We start from the raw sequence: 27,329 nt of genomic DNA on the forward strand, positions 1-27,329 counted from the left end.
CAGGATATCAGGATACTGAGACAGAAAGTGGTCCATTTCTCACAGACCTGCCACAAACGAAAAGAGCCAAAGCAGGGTGGAGGCAGAATATTGGATTTCATTCCCACCTCTTTAGATGTATACTGTAATTGTGTTTAATCGGTCACACTATCATTATAAACTAATTCATTAGACCTACAATGGTAGAAATCAGTTTGAGTGGTTAGATATTAAATGATGATTATCATGTATGTCTGTTAAGATTTTATCAGTTTAAGTGCTAATTAAATTACATTTCTAACTCGGATATTTAATGCTTGATTTGTTTTTATTTCTGGATATTCAAATGTCTCTCTCATCTCACATGTATCTGCTAATAAAATACAACAATGCTACCAGAAAAGAGCACAGAAACAAACTGCATACTTCAATCACACAACATGAAAAATGGCCTATCTCATCATTAAAGCACCTTTTAACCAAGGTTGAAAAAAAGCATCTGGTACATGAGGGTCTCAGGAGGGTTATTTAGGGTGTCACCTTGTAAGTAGAGCCAGTTTTGATGAAGTTTTTTTCAAGTATGTTGTCGAGTGCAGGGTCCAACTCCTCCCCTACATCCTCAATCAAAAGGGGGCGCCCAAGAGACAAACTGTCCTCCAGATGGTTCTTGAAGTACTTATGGTTCAGTGAGGTGATCTGGGATCAAAATATGAGACCTCTATCAATATACAGATACAAAAAATAGTAATTGTGTGACATAAAAATGTAATAAACGTACACATGTAATGCAATTAACAACTGGTAGCATCCCCATTTGAATGAAGCTACTGTATCAGTCAGCTACATCATTGTCCAATGTGCATAACGGAGATTTGTATTTTAACGGCTATGGGTATAAAGTTCTGTGTAACATAGAGAAAAAATGTTTTGGTCACTTTTGTAATCGAAATCACATCAGATTCAATCAAAAGAAAGAGGGCACATGTTTGACCTCTCCCATATTCTTCCTAAGATACAAAGGGGGATGTGACTCATCGAACTATTAACACATCCCTTTTTAAGATGAGCCAATTTTAGAAAACCTTATAAAAATAAAAACAGTTGTTTTGATGAGGTCACTCATCAGGTGGAAAGGGTTTAAACCCCTGCTCGCGGAAATGTGTCTTCGGGACACTCATAATAGGATTGCAGGATGCATTTACTCGACTCAGAGATTGCCTCTAACAGGGCCAGTGACCTTGGTTGGTCTTGTTTTGTCTGCAGAATTCTGCAGTAGCTCTTCAAGGTGCTCCACAATAGAAAAAAATGTTGGACAATGAAAACGATTTGAGGGAAAACAATTGGCACAGGAGATGAGTAAGGTGAAAACGAATATACTAGTTAATGCATATGGAAATTAGCAATTCTACATTGATGAATTAGATCTATGAAAGAAGAGGAACAATAACGTGACACTAAAAACGTTTTTTTTAACAACTAATACTGCTCAAAATAACACCAAACTTCTGCAGTAGCATGATCAGAGTCCTTACACATAAAATGAAGCACCAACAATGTAGTTAGTAAACCCAGAGTTTATTAAAAAAACGTTTTGAAATTTGAGATTAGTGGCCCCGGTACCAGCTCCTCTCGTAGTAAAGTCCATTCAAGTCGATTATAAAATGCAATGCAAAAGGAAGGAGCCAATTGATGATTTATTCCAGCAAAACACATTAACCTTGTTGTTTGATAGTTTGGTGAAATATACTGTAAGTTAATAATAGATGGTTTGGAAAAGTCACAGACAGCATCTTTCCCTGCAGCACCGAAAGGTTACACGAGATCTCAAGAGGTGGGGGCGTGTGTTGCCAGAAAACACACAGCATATGTGAGTGCAAGCACAGGGAAAGACAACTATCCTGTGGCTTGAAGTGAAGAGAGACAGAATGGTTCATGTTTGCACCTTTCTCGGCTGCCAAACAAAAATGAAAGCTTACAACCCAGAAAATTTCCTATGCTGCCATTGCGGTACGATGACAGTGCTCTGATAAATCAGTGGCTTATCTGGACACTGACACGAGGATCAAGATGCTCAGGCAGAGGGATTACCGTGTCTGCAGCAAACATGATGATTCCTAGAAGAGCTTCTGACCCAAAGAACCCAAAGAAAGCAGGCTTGAAGAAGTGCGGGAACTGGCTACGAGAAGATATTTCACCAAACTGCCACAAACCACAATGGGCTCCTTCCTTTTGCATTGCATTTGGTTATCGACTTGAATGGACTTTACTACGAGCAGCTGGTACCAGGTCCAATAGGTAAGTCTTTCAAAGCACTCTTTTAATAAACTCTGGGTTCACATACTACGTTGTTGGTGCTTTGTTTCATGTGTAGGGACTCTTATCAGGCTACTGCAGAGGTTTCATGTTATTTGGAGCAATATTAGTGGTTAAAAAAGATGTTTTAATGCCTTCACCGTAATGCCCGAGCTAATCAGTGTTAACCACGGCCGGCTGTTAGCGACTATCAGGGATATCTCCGTTAACAGTTTATACACAAATAAAATTGTCCGATGGCTTATTTGATGACTGTATTTGCAGAAAAAGTCCCCGGGGTGGTTTAACGCCAAAATTACAGTTTAAGGTTGGATAAGCAAACTCCTCTGCTTTCCTTAAGGCCCTCAGTTGCTTATACAAAACAGAAGTGATATCTGATTGTTTCCAGAATTTTATTGCTGCAGTATTATTAAATAGTATGCCCTTAAAAATAAAGCAGCCCACAGAGGTCACATATTTTAAAGCAACAGATGAAAAAAATCCCAAACCTGCAGCTCATTCCTGGCCTCTTTGTTCTTGATCCAGATTTTTCCCTGCGTCTGGGGGTCAATAAGAAGGGGAAAGCGGGCAGCTTTGGTGATAATGATGCCATTCTGAATGGACAGGTCATCATTGGGCAGCCCCTGTAAGACGGAAGACAAATGGCTGGTTCATGCTCAATCCTGATATTTATTATTGCCATCATTTCAAGAATCCTACATCATTTAACCAATTCTGTTTTACTATCCAGACGCACCGCTAAAAATGTTTTATTTGCTCTGCCGCTGCCTCTGGGTATGCACCATTGAAGCTCATTAACTATGTCAGTAAATCCAAACCAAACAATCAGATCGTCAAAGTCGTCCCCTTGTTCATTGCTCTGATTGGTTGTAGTTGATTATAGTGCTATCCAAATGTGTGCAGTGGTATTTTGAAATGCATGTGTTACTACCACCGCTTGAGTTGTGAAGGTATATTACTCCATTGCTCTATCCTACGTCCGGATAGATGTGGGTCTGGATTTCCAGGCCATGATTTAGTAGCACCAAACATGCTAATGATACATACATTTTAAGACTAAGAATGAGGTTAATTATATGGGAAAAAAACTTGATATCTATCTGATCTAAATTGTTTTCTCACCTGTGTTTATGATTTAAGAGCAGGTGAAAAAATGGTTTTGCTAGAATAATCTTTTTTTAAGTTCCTTAAAAAGAATTCTGAAACAGGGTAATGTCAGGGTAATTTCTTGAGGTTACAGTTTTTTCATCTGTAAATTATTTCCTTGCAGTTGTATGCCTCCACCAATCAGTCATGTTGCATTATGTCCATGTCTGTCCAAGGTATTAAGTGTATTTGTTGGTGAAATGTGGAGGGTGCACACACATCTTCAACCCAGCAGCAGGTTAATAGCAGGTTAAATAACGGCCAGGAAAGCATTTTTTCAGAACATTATTTTGTCGCAGTGAAGTTGACCTATCGTGTTCATAAGAATGGGGCGGACAGGTGGACAGTGTGCATTTGGCCACACAAAGCTGAAGTGCACCACAACCACATGTTATAGCACCAATTAACATACATTTCTATCCAAAAGAATGACATGACAGTAATGTTGCCTAACTTACTAACACACACTCTAAACATTTCTGTTTCTGTTTAGAGTACATGTCTTAGTGTGGTCGTTTAGAGGGATTTTTGACCATTTTTTATCAATTCTTGGGTGGTGAAAATGTGCTGCAACAACTTTTGAGACATAATAAAGCACTAAAATAGCAATCATATACTCCCTGCATAATGTTCTAAAGTCAAGCCTATTCAACATTGAATAGGTCCCTAACCAAAACACAATGTTTATTACAGATTTATGACTAAAAACCTCACACAGTGCTGTCCTGCATCTCAAACTAATCTTCCAAGCTTTCAGCTTTCAGATGATGTATACCTCTTTTAAGTTGCATCTACTGTTGATCTTTTATCTCCTCCTATCCCGCTCCCCCAGTTTCCCCTGTTCCCAACCCACTTAAAAAATGCAATACACACCAGCGAAAAAACAATTTAAATCAGACTGAGACAAGGCAAGTGGATCACCAGAAAAAGTAATTCTCACTTGCTTCTCTGGGCAAGGCAATATAAACTCCTCGTAAAAAAATAGACAAAACTTGAAGTAAACTTTGTCTACAAAATGCAAATCTGAACTAAAATGGTTGATTTGGTTGGCAGTAGTTACCAGAGTAGATCACTAACCTGTAGGTTCCACTCACTAACAGTTGGTGCGTCAATGAGAAGCTCGGTCAGATTGAGGTTGTTGCCAAATGGAATGCAACGCTGCTTCAACTCCCGTTGCCAGTCACTCAGTAGAAGATTGCGAAACTCCTGATTGAAGGGGCCAGAGTAAGAGAGGAACGCTGTGGCCAGAAGAACGTCACCTGGAACAAGAAACAAAAGTTAAATACTGAAATACTGGTTATGTGCTAGTGTTTGTTTAAACGATCACCAAACTCCACCTTTCAACAGTTCTTACTGGTTATTACATCCAACCTTTCGGCCCACTCACTGTCTGCAAGCACAGGCTGTGCGTTTTGTGGCTCTGCATGTGTCAGCATAACATGCTTAATAATTAGTGGAAGAATTGCACTATATTACCAGTACAATGCGAATTGTTGGTAATTATAAATATTAGTTTGCATTAATGGCATTATGCAAGTAGGCTTGTAAAGAGTAACTTGTTGTTCATTTGTTTAATCATCCAACAGAAACTAGTAAATTCATGTCTAATTAATTCAAGCAACATTCACAAATCATACAAACAAATCACTGTTAATCAAGAGCATGTATCATTATAATTGCAGAGACGTCTCTTTGATGCCACAGTTTTCTGAATACCAGTTTAAGAACCCACCAACAAGGCGTTTGGTTAGGGCAGCAAACTCTTTGCTCTGCTCAGTCCATCGCTCCTTCTCCCCAGCGAGACCACTGATGAGACTGAACGCTGTCTGCATCTTGTGTCTACAGCGCTCTGCATCCTCCATTAGAGTCTGATGGAAAGGAAAGAAGCAAGTCAGTAGGTTAATGTGTTAGTTTGGCTACCTTGTATGTCCTTTCAACCGTCTCTTCATCAAGTATGTTTATATGGACAAAGAAAGCATGTTCATATCAGTATTGGAATAATCAAGACTTGACATGCTCTCTAATCCCAGTAGAACAGGACTCAGCATAGGATCGCCGTTATGAAGATGATGACAATCATACATTCATTTTTCTTCATCACTGTGTGCATTTCCTCCAGGTGCCACAGTCCAAAGACATGCAGGCTAGGTTAATTTAAACTCGTAATCGCAGTATGTGTAAATGCTGTCTGTCTATATGTGTGTATAGAATAGAATAGAAATACTTTCGCAAGCTGGGAAATTGTAGTAGGCATCTGCCTTTCACCTAATGCATGTGGGGTTAGGCTTGCATTTTTCTATGTTTATGCTATCTGACTGCCCAAATACATACTTTCATCATGACTATATTTTCATCAGTTGCTCACAGTTAAAGAGATTGTTTGCCAAACAGCAATTATGTCTGATTTATCATTAAAGATTGTCTGGTATCTGGTTCAATTAGCTCTGTGTCTTAATCGAAAAATTATAGTGTTAACTTGGGCTGTCCAAATTTCTTAATCAGCAAGTCTTGATGCACATACTGTTCCATTAACATGCTGTTATTTATCGCAGAACATGGAGTACAGATGATCACACACACACACACACACACACACACACACACACACACACACACACACACACACACACACACACACACACACACACACACACACACACACACACACACACACACACACACACACACACACACACACACACACACACACACACACACACACACACACATTAATTTAAAAAAGGGCACTTGATTAACTCATGTTGAGTCATTTTTTGTTTTTGAAAGGACAGGAGTGAGCTGAGAGAGGGAATGGAATGTCATTGTTCCAGGAAATGAATTGAATCAATAAAGCACAAAGACAGCTGAGTCAGCTAAATCAATTCAAACAATCATACGGAACAGCAAGTTAATTATGGAAGCCTGGATCCCAACTGATGATCCCATTTTCTAAGTTAAGCAATGTCATGTGCGATCAAAAGTCTGCTAATTAATACTGCAATTCCCCATTATATTACAGGCTTCAGTGAGAAGAGACTCACACTAGAGGTACAGTTGTATGTTATCTGATGGTCATTGCTTAGTCTTAAAAGAGAACAAATCCCAAAAATGCCACCCTTTTGTGCAAGGTAGCTTATGTCACATTTTTCAAATAAAAGATAATGGCATAAAACTCCAGGTGTAGCAGATTCAGCTCACCATTAAGCATTCATTTTACATTGGCTTTATATCGCATGATATAGTTGTTGTTTCATATGCCTTTTCAGTACACACAGCTCTTAGTTGTGTGTTGTGTTTCTGTTTAAAGGAAGAAAGAAAAGCCATTGACCTGTTTTTCCATCATGGCCTTCTCATACTCTGCCTGCACCACATCCAGCTCTGCCTGCTTAGCATCCAGCTCAGCCTGAGCTTTCTGAAGGTCCACATTAGCTATGGCCAGGCGATTCTGCTGCACTGCCAAGTTAGCCTAAAAAAGAAATGAAGAAAGAGATATCTGTGTCATTGCTGCTGAGCCTTTGTTGCATATAAAATGCCTACAGAGGTCATTGCCAGTTCTCCAAAGAGAGGGATGAGAAAGAGCGGGGGACAGAGAAAAGAAAAAGAGAAGACATAGCATATAAAGTGAAGGTGGGGAGGTTTGGACAGACAGTGAAAGAGGAAAGGTGGTAGGAGTGAGTGTTTTTTTGGTTAAAAGAATAGGCACAGTGTTTTTAGAGAGATCTTAATCTTAAAAAATGTTTTATAAGTCAGTGTAGAGGTGAAATGGGATGATTTAAATATTTTTGGTAAGATAAAGACATGTCACAGGAGAGAGTATACTGTATACTGTAATTTCAAAATGGATAAAGAGTGATGGATGGGCAATGAGAAGGTCAATGAAGGAGGAAAGGGAGTGTGCGGGAGACAGAGAAAAATTAGAGAGGATATTTTCAGCTGGAGCTTAGGCCGCGGAGAAAGCTTTGCAAGAGGTTTAGAGACCGATTTAGAGAAAAGTTGTGAGTATGTCTAAGTGTGTTTGGGTTGCCTTGGGAAGAGAAAGTCTGGAGCATTCATTCAATATTAATAAACATCTGAGAGAACTAGTCTGTCCAACTGTATCTCTGGCTGGCAGGCTGACTGGCCAGCTTAAAGGGAAGCCAACACTGAGCTGGAAACCCAAGGATCAATTTGCCAGGCTGTGTTCTACACTAAAGCAAAAGATCGGGATCAAAGAGCAAGGGCTGGGAATTCTCGTGGAGGTTGTCGAGAATAAGGGAAAAACAGACTGTGTATCTGTGTGTGAAAGAGATAGACAGAGGAAATAAGGGAATGAAAAGGGAAACGGAGACAGTTAGAGAGGGGATAAGGGGAACTTGGAAAGAAGGAAAGAAGGTAGATTGATTGATTGATTAATTGATTTGATAAAGGAACCAGGGGTGAGCAGACATGGAGATGTAGACAAGATGGAAATGTGAGATGTGGCAGAGGGCAAAGTAATTTGGGAAATGAGACCTGGTAAGAAGTAGGGAAGGAAATCGGGTACAAAAGAATAACACAGAACAGATGGTGATAATCAGGCAAAGTTTCAGAAAACACAATAAAAAGTATAACTGCATTCTGCGAATTGAAGTGTTTGAATAAATCGGAATGCATCAGAGATCCACAGACTGTCCTGGAAGGAAGACAAATTAGAAAAAGGATTTGGGATATTTGCATGAAAATGCCGGGTTTAGTGAACAGGTGTGTGGTTGTGTGTGTGCATGGTGTCGTGCCTTATTAATCCTGAATTTTCTGTACTTTTGTGTATTTTTAGTTTTCTGCTCTGCTCCTTTCTGCTGTGTGTGGAATTCATAATGCAGAGGGAAAAATAAATTAAAACTGACCACAGCACGGCCACTTAGATTTAAACACAGCACTAACTGTAGATAATTTCATTTGTAGTAAAATGCAAAAGAGTTACATTGGTGTAACTTTGTAGATATTACCTTCTGCATAAACAACTACCAGATTAGCAATTTATAAATTCCAATGAACATACAAAACACTGAGCAGATAAAGTTGTCATCTAAGAAACACACAGAAACAAACTCTTATTTCACCCTTAAAGGGGTGATCTAATTTGGCAGATAATAATAAATTAATATGTTCCCACTCAGGACTTCACTTGGTGACTGTGACTGGAACTGTACAAAGACTTTCATGACCAAGCTGTCTGTCTGGGGTGATCCACTTTTGGGTATGTACTAACATGATTCAAATAGGCCTGGGAACTTGACTTCACCTGCATCCAATTTGATATATTTTCTTTTCTTTATGCTCATAATCTACAGAAAGAAGCCTAATTCTCTCTGAACATTTTGGAGCACTTATATTGCCTACACCATCAGCAAATTGTTGCTACCAAAATGTGGGAATATGAATAAATATTAATGTCATATCAGAGACAGTCTGTGCTGATTCTCTAGCCTGGGGCTTTCCTGCAGAAAAACAACCGCTCTCCTCCACCGTAAGTGTTCCTTATTCATCAGAGTGGAAGACCATGCACCTCGGGAGTGTGTGTGCAAGTGTGTGCAAGTGTGTGCGTGCTGCTTTTGTATGTGCCTGTTGGGGTGATGATGAGATGCATCACAATGTGTGTGTTTGTAAGGGGACATTTAAGAGGCTGAGGATTATGAATTGTATTACAATTGAACTTCCCTTGACCCTTAATCTTGTGTTAGATCTATTACACTGTGTATTACCTTCAAGGGTAAAACCTCCTTGTTGATGGAGAAGAAAGATGCCATTGCTTTCGTCCAGGATGCAAGGCCGGCCACATTCCCACACACCCTCTTGGCTGTTTCAATGTTGTAGTCGGGCATGTCAAAATAAGGCAGCAGCAGCTCCACCATTTCCTCATTAATGGAGTCTTTGGGGAATTGCTGCATGGCAGGAGGAAAGAGAGGTGATGATGGGGGTTTAGGAGGTAAGACACAAGACTTATTTCATTTAGTACGCAAATAATATACATATTTACCACATGTACCTCATAAAACAACAACCTCTGTTATTTTAAAACAAAGAATTTAAAACAATATGAAATCAGAGAAAAAGGAGATACATGGAGCTGTGGTGGAGCAGGAAGTGAAAGCTGCAGAGGAAAAGACAGGAGAAAAGGAAAGACAGGTTGGGCAGGAGCAGCTGAAACCCAGAAATGAGGGAGAGCTAGATCTAAGAGGAGCAGAGAGAGATGAAATAGACAAATGTAACAATGAGGGGGGAGTTAAATTGGTTGAGGCTAACTTAACAAAGTTATGGATTCAAATATGAGGAGTGATATCCAGGACCATAAGATGTCTTCACACTGATTGTGTCGATTTTTACACATTATCGTAATTTAATCCTTCCACCTTGGGGTTGAATTAGTGTTAATGTTATGGATAAAAAAAAAGTAATTAATTTAATCAAACCTGCCCGAACCTCTATTTCTGACTTTTAAGCTAATATGCACAAGAGCATACATGTCCCCTTCAAAGGTGTAGTCTTGCTCTTCTTCTTATTAAGTTGCAACCTGTAAAACACCTTTTATCAGGGTTATATAGTTGTTGCCTTCAAGACTGAGAATCCGTGGATGCTGATGCTCTTTCCTATTCAGAACAGGTAGCTAAAACAACAGCAGCTATTTTTGTCCATTAAGGTGAGTTAAAGGTTGAATATGTAGAATCTTCATTAAAAGCTATATTTAAAAAATAATAATATAATAAAACCATGAGGCAATTTGAGGAGTACAGACTAAAAGTATTGCTTTTCCAAAAAAATATATATTTAGTCTGAATTATATTTAAATTTTATTTTTACGTGTATGACATGACTTTCTGTCACATTCTGTCTACATTGTACGAGCAGCCGGCATAGTGGGTTGCCAGGGTGTTCAGCTGTGTAATTTGTCCCAGCAGCTGAGTGACCGGAGACAGGCAAAAACGAGAGTCAATATAGGCCAAGCATTCACTCGATGGACTGAGATAAAAGAGTTCAACGACATTAAAACACACTTAAAAATGTGTTTCTCCTTGATGGGTAAGCTAACTTTCATGTTTACTTAGCTGTAACGGCTAACGGTAAATGTCATTCAAAATCCTCTGCAATACTTGTTTTTATGGTGCAATTTGCCGGGGGGATGGTTTCAAACAGGCTCAAACAGACTCTGGTCTCCTGTAGGCTAATGGGCCGGGTCTGACAAACCTGGCAACCTGAGTGGTGGAATTATTTTCTGTTGTTGCGACTACAATCTTGAGACAACAGATGGTGGTGTTCTGCTCATTCTCCTCATTCTCTTAATATAAGTGAGTATAAGGCAGTGATTATGCTGCATACTGAAACACACCTTAACAGCACTCGTAGCATCGTAACACAACATACTTTACATAGGATATAATTGAAGAGTTTTTCACATTTTCTGAGTACATTTTACAAGACTTGTTTTTTCACAATGAACACTGTAAATAACACTGGAGGCTATCAATGCTATTCCCACAATTGTGTGGCTTATATATGTGAGCAGGCCTTCTACAGCAGCCACACCATACTTCAGTCTCAACTGTTTACAACGATATTAGCGAGTGTACCTGCAGGCTGCCCAGGAAGTTTCCAGCTGTCATGAGTTTTAGGGACTCCTGCCAGGAAGGCGTGTTGCAGTTCTTTTCCGGGTCAATCTTCACTGTGTTAACCCGTCTCTGAAAGAGCAGCAGCACGCAGTCCATGATCCGCATGATAAGATGGGGTGGGCGACCAAGTGTTCGTACAGTGGCAATGTCTGATGGCTTGATTGTCTACAGAGAAAAGAGGCACAATGGATTTTAGTGAGCAGACATACTGGATGTAAACGAGATACCCTATAAGGTGAGATAACTAACAGAGATAGAGTCATTTGTTTTACATTATCTTTCTATGACACAATATATAAAGGGAACTGTACACAATGCTGCAGTCAAATAATAAATAGAGGAAGTACAACAAGGCACTAACAACGAGAGCTAGAGGCAAATAAAGAAAGCATGTATACTGTGAGTATAAACTCCAGCAGCTCTGCAGAGAGGGACAGAAATACTTCAAGGTACTGATTAAAATGAGAGAAGCAGCAGGAGAAAAAATAAATGTTCCAGTGAGAGTTGTTTAACTGCTTCATCAGGCCCCCACCCTGTTCCTTTCATTTCTTCTCCTTTTTGCACTTTACTCCTTTCTGCTCTATCCTCTCTGCTCCATTTCTACCCTATTGTGAATCTCCCACCACAGTATAAGCCAGCAGACAGTCTGATTTATCATCTACTTAAACTTACAGTAACTCCGCTTCTCTCGTTTCCACTGCTTTTTATGAAAATGTTACATGGTAATATGGTCACTTCATATTCACAATTTCAATTAAGCTTATCAAAATCCTAGGCTTATTTTTTGAACAATATTTTTTTTAGGATCATATTTGAATGTACCGTTTAGCTGTAAATTGAGAAGGTTTATCTGACCGGTTGCCCGGTGCTTTGCTTTGGCTCGAGTTGGTCACGCACTTTCTCATATGTTATTTTAGGGTTGGTCGCGGTGAAGGGAGCAGCAGGTGGAAGCGCAGGTATGTGATTTTTTCCACAGATTGTCTATTTCACTGTGCTTTCAGGATATACAGTTTCAGCAAACACATCGTCTACAGAAAGTTCCCGACTTCAGCTTTAATACTGTGTCATGCAGAAGTATCGATCTTTGAACTCCGAGCTCAGGTTAAAACTGGACCAGCAGTGCGTGAACTTGATCATCTTTTCATACAATCATCAATTTTATCCATCTACTTGATTTTTCTACTCATAATCGAATCAATACAATGAAAGCAATCCAAATTGCATTATGTTCATCCTACATCTATCGAGATAGATTTGTAATATCACTTTTGTTTTGAGTTTGGCCGGAGAATTGAAGCAGCAGGGGCGGTGTTGCAGTCGCTCTACCGCACCGTTGTGACGAAAAGAGAGCTGAGCCAGAAGGCAAAGCTCTCGATCTACCGGTCAATCTTCGTTCCTACCCTCACCTATGGTCATGAAAGTTGGGTCATGACCAAAAGAATGAGGTCGCGGGTACAAGCGGCCGAAATGGGTTTTCTCAGGAGGGTGGCTGGAGTCTCCCTTAGAGATAGGTTGAGAAGTTCAGCCATCCGTGAGGAACTCGGAGTAGAGCCGCTGCTCCTTTGCGTTGAAAGGAGCCAGTTGAGGTGGTTCGGGCATCTAGTAAGGATGCCCCCTGGGCGCCTCCCTAGGGAGGTGTTCCAGGCACGTCCAGCTGGGAGGAGGCCTCGGGGAAGACCCAGGACTAGGTGGAGAGATTATATCTCCACGCTGGCCTGGGAACGCCTTGGGATCCCCCAGTTAGAGCTGGTTAATGTGGCCCGGGAAAGGGAAGTTTGGGGTCCCCTGCTAAAGCTGCTGCCCCCGCAACCCAACCCCGGATAAGCGGATGAAGATGAGATGAGACTTTTGTTTTGTATGTATTATTTTTTGTAAATAATTACGCCGTCTCTGCACAGATCAGCTGTAACCAGCAGTCAACCATAGAAATGCATTAGTAAACAAAACTGTAATCTGTTTATATAACTACATCCAGGTATGTTAAGTTGATGTCAAGTTGAAGAAGTTACCTTAATGATTCTCATGTTACATCGTGTGGTGTGAATGACTCACCCTGAGTGCACCAACAGCTCTATATACCCACTATAGCACTTCAAAATGCATGATCATCAATCCTTCCAGACAGATTGCCCAAGGTTTGCCCGCTTGGAAATAATATGGTTTCCATTCACAGCAGCAGGATGTAAAGTCTAATGAGGGATCTGCCATAAGAGCTAGTATGTATGCAACCATCTACTCAGGGGGACAGCTTTAATTACAATGCAGCTCCAGGCCCCACAGCACCATGCTAACTGTGGACGGACGGACGGACGGACGAAGCTGTGTCAGAAGTCCATCACTCTTTAACTTGTGTTTTTACTTAAATCACAAATGTTTCAGTCTGCGGGAAACAGACATGTTGAATACATGGTTTCCAAGTCCCATACCTGCAGTGCAGCCTCTGCTTCCTGAAGTGCTGGCCGAGCAGCTTCAAGTTTCTCCTCAGCGATGGCCTTGTCAGCTGAGATGCTGTCAACAATGGCCTGGGCCTTGTCCTTCACTTTCTGCACCTCCACCTTCACTCGCTCTGCTGCTTGGGCTTTCACTGTCACCTCCTTCAATACCTGGGTGTGTGTACAAGAAATAAACATGGCCATGAGTCAATGCAATACAATCTCACTACAAGAGCTTCATCACTTGAGTATATGACAATATGACATGCATATTTAAATAAATTCCAGAAAGGAAAAAGAATGTGCCGTTCTTTTCATCTCTAATTATTAGTGGAACTTTATTAGTGACTAATGCGGTCATCTACTTATTAATGAATTCATCCTGAAGCACATTGTTGTTTATGCGTACACACACATGTACTAGCACATACACTTACAGACAAATACAATTATGAATAACTAGAAAAACAAATATATATAAATATCAATAAAACAAAGGCTCATGAGAATGCAGGGCTACTTGTCGTTCCTAGAGTCTCAAAAAGTAGAATGGGAGGCAGAGCCTTCAGCTACCAAGCTCCTCTCTTGTCGAACCAACTCTTAAGTGTTATTTGGGAGGCAGACACTGTCCTCATATTTAAGAGTAAACTTAAAACTTTCCTCTTTGGTAAAGCTTACAGCTAGGGCTTATGAGCCCTTAGCAATGTTGTTATTTTTAAGCTGATTTTGTTCTGCTTAATGATGCTGCTATAAGCCTAGTCTGCCGGGGGATAATGCTTTTCCAGATCTCTGAGCTTCTCTCCTCTCTGTCTGTATCATTCATGTCTCATCAATGCATGTTACTAATTCAACTTCTTCCCCGGAGTTCTTTGTACTTTGTCGTCTTGCAGGTCTCTGCTGATCGTGGTCCAGCATGACGCTTCCTGCTACTATTATAATCTATAACTTTAGCTGTGCTTGTTTCTACTATTCTGCTGCCATAACATATAAGTCATATTCACATTACTTTAGATATTTTATAGTTACTGGAAGTGTGTCTGTCTCTGTCTTTGTGTCTGTATTTGTCTCTCTCTGTCCATCTGTCCGTCTTTTCTCTCTTTCTCTCTCCCTTTCTTCCTCCCAAACCGGTCAAGACAGATCTCCGTCCCCCATAGAGCTGGATCTGTCTGACAGTTCTGCCTGTTATAGGAAAGGTTTTCATTGCCACCGTGCTCTACGGGGAATTGTTGGGTCTATGTAAATCATAAATAAGTCATGAGTGTGGTCGATACCTACTCTGTAAAGTGTCCTGAGAAAACTTTTGTTATGATTTGGCACTATAAATAAAATTGAATTGAATTGAATAGATCAAGCTGTCAAACAAGGCAGCACTGATCAAATATTAATCAAGATTATTTGTCTGTATGTTCCATTTCTCACCTCAAATGTTTTCAGAAACACATTTTAGTGTACTGTTTAGCTGTAATTTGACAAGGTTTGTGACCTGGCAGCTGGACCGACCACTGCCTCAACAAGTTTTGTTGCTGTAATCTAATTTGCTTCTAAAGGCAGAGTTCCAGACTAATAAGTATTTGCAATTTAGTCTGGTGATGCAAGGCTGGTTTCAATCTTGATTGACTTCATTTAAAATGCCACTGAAATCTTACACCAACTGTTGGAGTTCAACAGAATCTCTAGAGACACTCTCTGAACACACGCACGCTCACACACGCACACGCACACACACACACACACACACACACACACACACACACACACACACACACACACACACACACACACACACACACACACACACACACACACACACACACACACACACACACACACACACACACACACGCACACACACACGCCTGAAACCTACCATATCAGCCTTATCATTGGCAACCTGTAGCTCCTTCTCTTTCACCTCCAGCTCCTTACTGAGTGCTGCTACAGACTCTGATGCCTCTTTCAGCTTCTTCAGACCAGTGTTCATCCTAAATAGAAGAAATACAAAACATAATCAGCTATATTTTTGACCATGCTGTTATGTTCTAGACTATTAGGAGGCACCTGCAAATCTACACCTGGGATCCTGATCCTTATAAATATCCACAAACCTTTATGATGAACTACCTGACAATAGTGTCAGAATATTTAGTCCACTGGGCACCAGGTGGTGTAAATACTTATACAATAGTTGATAGGAAAAACAGCTTTTCATCAAGACAGCCCTTCAACAGCTACCAATCAATGGAGGCTCAGGGATAGCTGATAAGCAGACATGAGTTCCAAATCATGAAAAGAGTGGCAAAGAAATTAGTTCCATGAAATAGATTAATGATGTACTGAAAAGAAGAAAAAGGAGGGAAGAAGAAAAAAGACTTCTAACTGATGGTTCTGGACTGGCCGCTTTGACAAAGATGCTGTACGTCCTGATCATCCATCAATGTCAGCTTCGGTAGGGAGACGATTACTATTGACTACAATTGGATTAAATCTGTGACACAGTTCTTTGAAAATCCTCCTGTGAAAGCAGCTGTTATTTTTCAGGAAATGCTTTAATCATGCCTAAATATGAATGCCGCATTTATGACTGGCCACTCATGATGACTAAGAGAAATACAAGACAACAGATTTAAGATTCTTACTTTATTTAACTTTATTAACTAATTATCATTTTAAACACAAAACTTATGTAGACAATATGCAGCAGTTGAGATATTGATTCTAAATCTTAAATTCTACAGAGGCTAAAGGGTGCTATAGTATAGGTTAACATTGTAATTACAAGAATAACACATTTGTCATCATCACGTCTGATTACCTGTTGGCCAGGGTCTGGACTTCAGACCTCTTCTCCTTATAGATGCTCTTGTAGCCCTGAATGAAGGACAGGTAGGACTTAGGTGTGACATGGGTGGATCGTCGGTATCTAGAGTTAAATTAGATTACAGTAGGTTAACTTCATATTAAAAAGCAGGAGAATCATGTGTACATTGTTTTATCCTTAACCTTAAATTAACATTTAGTAGAACCTTTATTCTGTAAAATTACTGCAAGAACCACTCGACATAGTGGTTAGGGCGTTGACCATGAACAGCAACGTCTCAAGTTTGCGTTCAGCTTCTGCATGCCATTCCCTATCTCCATCCCCCTATTTCTTGTCCTATTTCTACTATACAGTATGAAGAAAGATACATCTTTGTATTTTGAAAGGACATCTTCTTGTACTACCTACATTCTTTATCTAACTCTCTAGCATAAATAGAATAAAAGTTGGATTTTGTTCAAGGGTAGATTGCTACTTTAGTAGACACAGAGAGGCAGTCTGTACCTCTGGAAATAGTCCACACACTTCTCTGCCACACCATCCTGGAAGGAACCCATGCACTCGACTACCTCACTTTTAACCTGCGGTGAGCAGTCGATGTCATAGAGTGACAGGAAGTGCTCTGAAACTGAAGGTCAGAAAGATGGAGGAGAAAGAAAGAGAGACATCAGAATTTCATGGAGAAAAATACAGAGAGCAGTGTCTGTGTGAAATTTTGTGACTGAAACTAAATTGCTACTCTCTTGCTATACTGTGACACGCTGTAAGAAATTGATTACTTTGCCAGCAGGAATGACTTTGTAGTTGTGTAGGGCGTTATGGGTTATGGGTTACATGAGTTACTCCAAAATGTCCTGCAAGATATTATTTTTCAGGACAAAATGAGCTGCATAGATTAAAATAACTGGATTTAAAATAACTAACATGTTGAAGCAATAATAATAGACAAATTATGAAGAAGATGAAGAAATGGAGGCAGTAAATCCCAGCAGCATGGCTAAAGATTTCCAACAAAGATGATTTGAAGTTCTAATGTTTTGACTTTCAGTAATTAGGAAGCACAAGATACAAACAGTGAACAATGTAATGTGTATGGTAAATGTGTAGTGTGTGTAGTGATGAATGACTGTTATAATGCCCCAGTACCAGTCAGATATTCAGCAGTTCCAAAATTACTGGCAGCCACTCGAAATGGAAAATAGAGAACATTAGATAGGTGAAATATATTGATGTAAAATTAAAAAATTGTGTGTGAAATGTACCTGCAACAAGGGCATCTTTTGGCCACCGGCTGAACCAGTCCATGGTGCAACCAGATATCAATGCAGGAAATTTTAACGCCCGGTTGCGGAACTTTTCCCCAACGGGCGAGAAGCACAGAACCACATGGAGATTGTGTCGGACTCGTGACATGAAGTATTCGTACAGGTTTTCATTGGTCGGTGGTCGCCTGGGAAACTCCCGCTTCATAACAGGGATGAGATCACTGAGAATCTCGTCAATCTCATCGCGAGCAAATAAGTTGGACACCTGAGGATAGACGCACACGCGCACACACACACACACACACACACACACACACACACACACACACACACACACACACACACACACACACACACACACACACACACACACACACACACACACACACACACACACACACACACACACACACACACACACACACACACACACACACACACACACACAAACACACAGATAATAAAAATGGTTGGACTGCCATCTCCGTTTTCATAAATAACATTGTGCACACCTGTTTGTTTTCAGAAAAAATTCTGTTTGCACTAACCCATTTATATATGCCGTCAAGAGTATTCCAAACCTGTAGGTGGCAGTGTATAGAGAAGCTCAAGCCTACGTTAGCCAATGATCCATGATCACCAGAGGAGAGAGAGCAGGAGAGTGTCTTGAGGTGGTGTTGTGGTAGAAGCAGCATGTCTGTAACCATCTGCTGGGTAACTCTCATATCAACAGCAACCTCACACTAACAGCTCTGTCACTGTCTCAAACACATCAACATGGCCATCCTAACACGTCAGAAAAACAAATCTCTCTCTCTCTCTAAATTTTTAATTCAAATGAGCTTTGTTGGCATGGGAAACAGACGTTTAAATTGCCAAACCAAAGTGTAAAGAAAAAGCAAAAAAAAATGCAATACAATTAGTAATGAACTACCAGAATAAAGTATAAACAGATATGTGCAATGTTGTACAGTATACATACACACAATGGAGATCCAAATTAGAGAACAAATTATACAAATTATAAATACTTTGATTTGATAGAATATCAGTTGTGGCTGTACCTCTGCTGTACTAGCAAGTTTTTTTTTTTTTTAAATAACCAAGGCACAACCACTTCAACAAAAACCTTGATTTTGTTAAAAAAAAAAAAAGCAGTGACACTTTCGGATCATTGCCAGTTATTGGTGTTAATCTGGTGACAATTTACTTAATTGTGGGACACACCCTATTTATCTGGCAGCTCTCCTGGTTACTTTTACGCCTCTCTAAGGTGACTGAGAAGTTTGTCCAAATGAAGGCCAAATGGATGATGCTCTCAGCCACTGTAAGAGAGGTTAGCTATTCCAAGTCTGTGATTTCAAGAACACAGATTAATTTAAGTCCCCCGAATGGTCGTCCATGTAAAGTGCACGAGAGGGCAAGATTATGCAAAGACTTGTGGGGAATTAGTTCAACACTGCAGCTGGAATTGCTTGCCGTTTAAGTGCTGAACAGGGCAAGGATCTGTCTCAGCACACAGTGTCTCAACGTTTAAGCCTATTTTGACTGAAAGCCCACTCTGCAGTGACCAAATTGCTCATCAGCAGACAGAATAAAAAGGCTAGATTTGCCTTTGCTGAGAAGCATTTTGTGTGGACAGAGGAGCCCAGAGTCCAGATCTAAACCCCATGCAGAATCTCTGAAAAATCCTTGGCAACAAAGTAATGTCTAAGAAACCCACTACAGTTACCAAACTGTGGAAGAGACTGAAGAAGAATGGACCAAGATCAAACCAGACCTTGTGATTTTGTAAGTTCTCTCACACTACAGCTCTCCTCCGCTCCCTTCACTGGCTTCCTGAAGCTTTTCGCATCCACTTCAAGACAATAGTACTTGCGTATTGTGCTACTAACGGATCGGTCCATCTTTAATCCAGGACATGGTTAAACCTGACTCCCCAGCTCGCCCACCCCGCAATGCATCCGCCATTTGGCATGCTGCTCACTGCAACGGAAACCTCGTCACTCGACTAAGTCACAACTGTTTGCTGTCCTGGCCCCCAAATGGTGGAACGAGCTCCCCATCGATATCCGGACAGCAGAAGGTCTATAAATCTTCCGCTGTAGGCAAAGAACGTATCTCTTTAGACTGCACCGTGGCTAAGAAGATGATGGTTTATTTGAATTGAAGAAATAAAAATGATTGCACTTACATTCTGCACTTATATGTAGCACTTTATAGTATGGCTTATTTAAAGCCAACGCACTTACTTAATTCTAGCTGTTCTGGGTTTGTACTCTAATGGTTGAATGCAGTTATTGGAGGTTGCTTTGGCTAAAAGCGCCAACTAAATTAAATGTAATGTAATGTTTTGCTGGGTCATCTGCACTACCTTCTGTGTATTTAACTTGACTCTGGCAATTAAAGACTTTGAACTTATCCTCTGTGTCCTGAGCCACACATTGGTGTCATTCCTCTGCTGTAGTAAGGAGTGTGATACAGTGAAGTCTTTTGGGATCTTTTACTGCCTTCAGATAAATTGCTTATGTAAAGTCTCTTTATGGTCAGATAACATTTTAATGAATACTTTGTTTGAGTTGTTTCCTTCTTATATGTGATAATTTATTTTTGTTATTTTGATCATTTGGTTTGTTGTGATTGGGTTGGTGTTAGTGCCCAGATGCTGCCTGGGGCATGTTGGGTTGACTGGACAGAGCCCCTGGACCAGCTGACACAGGGACTCTTCTCTGGCTTCAACTCCTGGCAGGTTAGGTTTGTGTAATTTTTCTTGGGGTCACTAGTTTTTAGGTGATGTAATGTAATAGATCTTTTTTGCATTGAAATATTAACTTGATTTCTTATCACTGTAAATGTTTCCTTATGAGTTTATAGTCTCAACTTCTAGTCTCAGGTCTGCCTCAAAAAAGCAAGATGTCCTTTGAAAGTCCACTTCTTTTATACAGTCTATGCTTAATTAGAACTACATAACATACACAGCACAGAGCATAAACAACCAAACAGTGGGAGTTGGTAAGTAAAAAGCAGCAAGATTCTTATGTCGGGACAAGCAGCTGTAGGCATAGCAATCTGATGTATCTTGGAGCGAGATACTGCATATTAGTTAAATGGCTTGACATTAGGCGTGTAAAATAATAATTACCTCCCTTATACATGTCAGAACACAAAGAACAAGGCACTAGCACAATGAAAAAATGTTTCTCCTAAAATCTGTTTAAGTACAGACATAACGCAATATCAAAATGGGCCTACACTATTTTATGGCTTGTAAATTCACTCATCAGACAATCAGCTTACAACAGGCAGAGTTTTCTGAATGGTCTTGTTCTGTTCCGTACATTTCAATTTGTAAGGTTGTCATTCACAGATTCCTGTGATGGTATCTTTGATGATAAGGTCATTGCTGTGGTGGTTTTGTAGTACTGTCTCGATACGTATATGAATCCAGAGTTCGGAGGAAATATGAGAATAAGGAGGTCAAGAAGAAGAAGAAAATGAAGGCAGGAGGAGAATAAATTTGAAGAGCAAGAGGAGAAAGGATTATCGGAACAGGAGGTGTATAGGAAATATGGATGATGACGAAGGAGCTTAGAGGCACACGACTAACCAGGAGAAACAGGAAGGGTGATGGAGGAAAAAAAGACAACTTTGAAGTAGGACTGGAGAGTAAGAATTGAGGAGGAAGAGAAAAAGAGCAACAAGGGAAAATGGTGGTGGCAGAACGGTTAGAAAACCTGAGGGAAAAAAATGATAATGAGAGGAAGAAGAAAAGGATGAGTGAGAACAGGAAGGGACAGCACAAAAAAGGGGAGTAGATGTGGAGGGAAGGATGTAGGAGTAAGAGGAGAATAGAGAGCTTAAAATGATACTAAGTTAGACGAGCAGCTAAACACAGCCACTGGATACACAACATATTTTTCTTCAGCAGCAGAGAAGTGTGTAAACTTGACCTGAAAGCCACCTTCTCCTATTTCTGCTGTTGCAGAGTAATACAGGAAAAGGGTCATTCTGAAGCTGTGGTGCAGAGTAATGCAGTACAGAAAAGACCTAGCTGTATCTGTCAGTAACAGCTTCAATTCATTACATCCAAATTGATGAGAAAATAATTGTGAACTGCTATCTTTTTGACAGCACAAAATGCAATTTGCTTTTTTAATTTGATTGAATTGAGATAAACTGCGCAGCTCATAAACCAGATAGAGACAATATTCTTTCCTCCGCTCGAGCCACTGGGCCATCGCTGCCTTGGTATCACAGTCATGAAATGTTTGTTTCAATCAAGGGTGAATGCCAGCTGTCAATTTCAGCAGCACAACACAAGCCTAATTGACGCTTTTGTGCTGGACAAACTAACTGATGTCAACATAAGTCTCTGAGTCAGTACAGCAGCTTTGTGTATCCAAAGTGTTTATGCTGATTATCAAAACCGCTGGAAAAACACATCTGTGCCAGTGCATTCATCAAAATATAATACATTACTTTTTTCTTCTGAGCACCACTCTCACACACTCTACTCATCTCTTGTAAATTGCACTGATAAGCAAGACTTAAATACAGAATTATATGGGAAATGGTGTGTATAAAGCACGCTCCGGGGAGGATTTAAATGAATTCACCATTCCCACGCCCAGAATAATATTGCAGCTTTATATGATATAGCAGTAAAAAATGGTTTATTCTATGCATTATACTATGAGTTTCTCTCAGTTTTTTTTCTGAATTACTATTTGGCCAATCTGATGCATTCTGCATTATTTGATTGCTAACACTTACTGTAAGACTATAAACTATATTTCTTGTATGTTTCCTATGAGCCGAACGGAGGTTTCCTGTATACAGGGTTCGTACATCTTTTCCCAGGTCAAATTCAAGCATTTTTCAAGTTCCATTTTCAAGCTTTTCCATCACCTTACAGTTGTGGTAAATTACATTTTTCTACAAATACATATAGATATTGGAAATTATTATTTCACTTTTTTTTCCATTAACATTGAAAAGAGATGGTGTTATGTTATAAACACCAAAAATGTTTCGAAATTCCAGAAGGATAAGAAATTATATTATATTTCTATTCTATAGCTATTTGTGTTGAAGAAATGTGGATACAATTTCAAGCATTTTCTAGTATTTTATCCTAAATTGAATCACTTTTCAAACCTTGAAAACACAACATTAAAATTCAAGCATGTTCAAGGATTTCAAGCGCCTGTACGAACCCTGTGTATATGTCCCTAGTTCACAGCACCAAACCAAGTGGAAGCTTTTCCTGTGAGGGTTCTTCAGAATTCTAACTCTAAGTTTCCATCAAATATAAGTTTGAATTATTATATACATTCATGCAAGTGTATTTTTCATTTCTTTCTGTGTGTGTGTGTGTGTGTGTGTGTATGTGTGTGTGTGTGTGTGTGTGTGTGTGTGTGTGTGTGTGTGTGTGTGTGTGTGCTCCTGACCTCTCCAGATGACAGGACATTGTTCATGTACTCGAGGAAGGACTCTTCTTTGATTTCGTTGTCAGTAAAGAGGAAGCTGATGCCTTTGCCATGTTGGCCAGCTGTTCTGTACAAACCCTTCAGGTCATCCATTAGGTTGGCTGTGTTGTATGAGCTAGGAAAGAATAGAATGAAAAAATAAATAAATAAAAATCCACTAAGAGACAAAAATTAAGCAAGAGTGTGAGAGTAGAAGATCAATAGGTGAAGTTCATCACATAAAAACTGAACGAATAAAAGGCAACAAAGTAACAGTTATGATGACTAAAAGGGACAGTTTACGTGAAGGCAATGAAAGAGTTAGGTGTCAGAGAATGAGGGTCTGCATGAGAAATAGAGACATAACTGGGAAATAGAGAAGTACTGGATGTGCATGGAAAAACAACTGTCTGTGTGTTTAGAAATAGAAGAAAAAGCTGATAAAAAAAATAATAAAGCTGCCTATTTTCTCCAAGGAGGGCTGTGAAGTCCAGAGGCTCATTCATATTGATACCAAACACTAAAATCTGTCAGGAAAAGAGCAGACAGGGAATATTATGACATATGCGACAAATGCACATGCAACATTTGACAGGTTGGGAGAGAGAGAGGCCAGAGAGAGACACAGAACAATGAGGCAGACAGTGTAGGACAGAGCAAGCAGAGACAAATGACAGTTAAAACAAAGAGAGGTTTTCTCATTCTGATCAATCAACTTCACTAAAAAGAGTCTCATAGGAGACAATTATATTGTCTCACACAGATTGAATTGACGACGGGCCGGAGCTGAAAAAATGGCTGCTATAAATATTGTCTTTCTGTCCTGGTAATTAATTAAATATTATTTCAGGTCCTGATAGCTGAATGATAATTCTTTCTTAAATGTCAGAACTGAGACATAATATTCATGCATGCAGTATGTAGGTGTGGTTCTGTCACTAAACATAACAGTGATAAAAAAAACTGTTTAGAATTGAACCTAATTCAAAATAAAATGATACTGTGCATGCAACATAGCAGGCAGCATAATTGAAATGGGTGCTATTGCATGCAGGGTACTTGAGCGCTATAGAAAAGAACTGCAAGCTTGCAATATATGGTGCAGCACCTTGGGGTAAGTGTGAGCTTAAGGCTCGACTGGAACCATTAAGGTTTTCAAAAAGTTAGTACCTGGTACTTCTGGTACCACCTCAGTTGAGGTTCCAAGCGTGATATTAGGAGGAGTAGATATAGTGGAGTTAAAACACTGCAGACCATCGATTGGTCAGAGAGAGCCATCACTACTGTGACAGTAAAAAGCCCTGACCAAAACCACCATTTTTAAACAGCTGAGTGAACGTCAATAATGTCAATCGTAATTTTTTTAACTCACATGACACAAATTTGTGTGGCAGCCTACAAAACGATGCAAGTGCAAACATTCTTCTGTGGTTGCCAATGAAGGAATCCACTGATCTCTTTGTTTGTGTCGCGTTTAATATGATGTTATGGTAGTTTAACACTGTGGTGCTAGGACAATCAGCTAAGAATCCTGAGTAAGTGGATACTTTCTGCAGGAGAAAATGTGAGAAACAAAGCACCCGGCACCACAATTGAGTCGAGTAGAGTTAACCACATTGGTTTAGTCCATAAACAGTCTATAAAAAGTTATTGTGTGTGTGTGTGTGTGTGTTAACATACACCTATTGTATGCGAGCATTACCGTGTGAGAGTGATCTGGAAGATCTTGTATCCAGCTATGAATGAGGCCAGTCTGGTCAGGCTCTGTTTGCCTGAACCCCCGACACCCACCAACAAGGCATTACCTCCAGGTGTCCGGATGATCCTCGACACCTAGACACACATAACCAAACATGCACATAAAATTGGGATTTATAAAGGGAGTGTGTATAACTGTGAAAAGAGAGGGAGACAGAGAGGGAGTTTCAAGCAACAAGTGTTTAAAAGCTCCACAAATTAGGCTGAACTTTTGGAATATTTTGGGGCTTCCAAATGCAAGATGCTTGACCATTTAATAAAAACATTTGCTGAGTAGCCAGAGACAGTGGTCACATTTTAAATTTGCCTTATTTAAAAGATATGAACTTACCCTTTTAAAATACTTACTGTTCTTTTTTATAACGTAAAAAACTTGTTATCTGTTCTTGTAATACTACCATTTCTTTACTTTACAAAACACTTATGTGGCTAAATGATAAAAATCTTTAGAATACCTTGACAAGGTGTATCATAGCATCCTGAAAGAAGACCATGTCCATGCCAGTACCCCTGATGCTCTCATTGTAATGGCTCAGAAACATGTTCAGACGCTCCTTTAAACTCTCAAATGAGTCGATAGGCTCGTACACCTTCGGCAAATCAAAGACAGAATCTTCTGGCTCTTCCCCTGTAAATAAGGATAATTTTACTTTGAAATGATGGCAATACAAACACAAATTCCTGTAACAGAACACTGCTGAAAATTCCCAGTGGTGCGTCTTTTTTATTGATTGTACCTGTAGCCTCAGGTGCTTCACGTAGAAAGTCGACAAAGTATCTGTCTAGTCCATAATCCACCATGTTCTTGTGTTTCTCGACAAGCTCCTCTTCTACCAGCTTCGCCAAAGCTTGGTCAAACCACTCCACGTCCTCAGGCATGGTAAATCTGTCAGCTATCACGCGACTGCACTCGTGCTTCCACAATGCCAGCAGCACCTGGAAATGATGTTTTTGTGTTATTGCCCTCATTCATTCTAGAAAGGTCAACAATATTTTGGTGGGGTAAGTCTCTCTTAAGTCTTCCAGTCAACAGCAGGACAAGTGTCTGTTGCTACTCAGACATATACACATAGATACAGCATCCGGGCATGTGAGATGAGTCTCTGCTGCTGCCATCTTACTCCAGGGCCCTGTTCTGACCATAGACTGTATGTAAAGATCCATAGATAACTCCAGACGTTTGTGCTGCTTTCAATTTCACAGATTATTGTTATTGGAGTTATTTTACAACAGTTTCCGGTTACAACAGTGTTCATTTTGATATATAGGTCCTAATCCTTCCTTTAAAGCCACAAACCGTAAGATTTACGAAGTGACTATCCTGATATTAAATTAAGCTAACACTAGTTTATGTCAGGTAAAGAAAAAAAGATCTAAAATAAACGAATACGTCAGTAAGATGCTGAAAATTATATTTTTTAATCAGCTACATGTCGCTGTACAGTGGAGATCAAAATGAGAGAACAAAGTATGAATTCTGATTTATTCTGAAATACTGTTATTTTTTATCGTTCAGAATTTGATAGAATATCAGCTGTGGTTTACCCCTGCTGTACTAGCATGTTTTTTTTTTTAAATAACCAAGGCACTTCCACAAAAACCTTTATATTGTGGGGGAAAAAAAGAGTAATATTAGAGAACACTTTCAGATCCCTCCCAGTTATTGGTGTTAATCTGGCACCTGATGCCAATTTACTTAATTGCTGGACACACCCTATTTATCTGCAGCTCTCCTGGTTACTTTGCAAGATGGCAAGCTGCTCTAAGGTGACTGAAACCCTGAGACAGCAGGTTGTCCAGACGAAGGCCAAAGGGATGACCCTCTCAACCACCAGAGAGAGGTTGGGTGTTGCACGTTTGTGATTTCAAGAATATTGAAACTTTACAAGGACACAGATTAATTTAAGTCCCTAAAAAGGCTGGTCCACATAAAACAAGTGCACGAGAGGACAGGATTATGTGAAGACTCTCAATGGGAAATTGGTTCAACACTGCAGCTGGAATTGCTCACCAGTTCAGTGCTGAACAGGGCAAGGATCTGTCTCAGCACGCAGTGTCTTGCCGTTTAAGACTTTTTTTCTGCAGTTACCAAACCTCTCATCAGCAGACAGAATAAAAAGGCTAGACTTGTCTTTGATGAGGAGCATGTTGTGTGGACAGAAGAGAACTGGTCAAGAGTGCACTTCAGTGAATACGTTCAATTTATTTGTGTCTGATGGGAAACCGGTGTTGGACTGGTGAGAAACTGAACCAGTTAAATTTGGAGAAGGACGTGACAAGACAAGATAAGGTATTTTAGTATGAAATACTCATTTTTAATTAAAGTAACCGGTATCATAATTATATTTATGATATTAGTGATTTTTAACACATCAAACCACTTGAAAATGTCTTGATATTTCAGGAAGTACCTCCTGTCCAGATAGACAAACATGCATTAGGAGGTGTGGCTCCCTGAGACCACAGTTGTAATTTAATTAGCTAATTCAGCTCTACTGGATATAAAGTTATAGGGAGCAAAGCCAGTA

General features: G+C 39.8%; 1 protein-coding gene across 2 annotated transcripts in view; it reads right to left on the bottom strand.

The window, feature by feature from the left end:
* Positions 1–27,329, bottom strand: part of dnah5 (dynein, axonemal, heavy chain 5) — a gene marked incomplete at both ends in the record, with an annotated part of 102,329 nt that overhangs the window by 28,241 nt on the left and 46,759 nt on the right. For both annotated transcript variants that reach the window (XM_083918951.1, XM_083918950.1), the window contains 16 exons: positions 520–675; positions 2,781–2,915; positions 4,516–4,697; positions 5,171–5,306; positions 6,767–6,904; positions 9,159–9,338; positions 11,022–11,225; positions 13,487–13,663; positions 15,360–15,474; positions 16,305–16,412; positions 16,815–16,938; positions 17,573–17,840; positions 23,026–23,179; positions 24,746–24,876; positions 25,257–25,429; positions 25,539–25,737. In XM_083918951.1, the coding sequence (XP_083775077.1) occupies positions 520–675; positions 2,781–2,915; positions 4,516–4,697; positions 5,171–5,306; positions 6,767–6,904; positions 9,159–9,338; positions 11,022–11,225; positions 13,487–13,663; positions 15,360–15,474; positions 16,305–16,412; positions 16,815–16,938; positions 17,573–17,840; positions 23,026–23,179; positions 24,746–24,876; positions 25,257–25,429; positions 25,539–25,737 (2,580 nt within the window). The remainder of the gene's footprint in view (positions 1–519; positions 676–2,780; positions 2,916–4,515; positions 4,698–5,170; positions 5,307–6,766; positions 6,905–9,158; positions 9,339–11,021; positions 11,226–13,486; positions 13,664–15,359; positions 15,475–16,304; positions 16,413–16,814; positions 16,939–17,572; positions 17,841–23,025; positions 23,180–24,745; positions 24,877–25,256; positions 25,430–25,538; positions 25,738–27,329) is intronic.

This window comes from Echiichthys vipera, assembly GCF_963691815.1.
Source record: "Echiichthys vipera genome assembly, chromosome: 8".
Lineage (NCBI taxonomy): Eukaryota > Metazoa > Chordata > Actinopteri > Perciformes > Trachinidae > Echiichthys > Echiichthys vipera.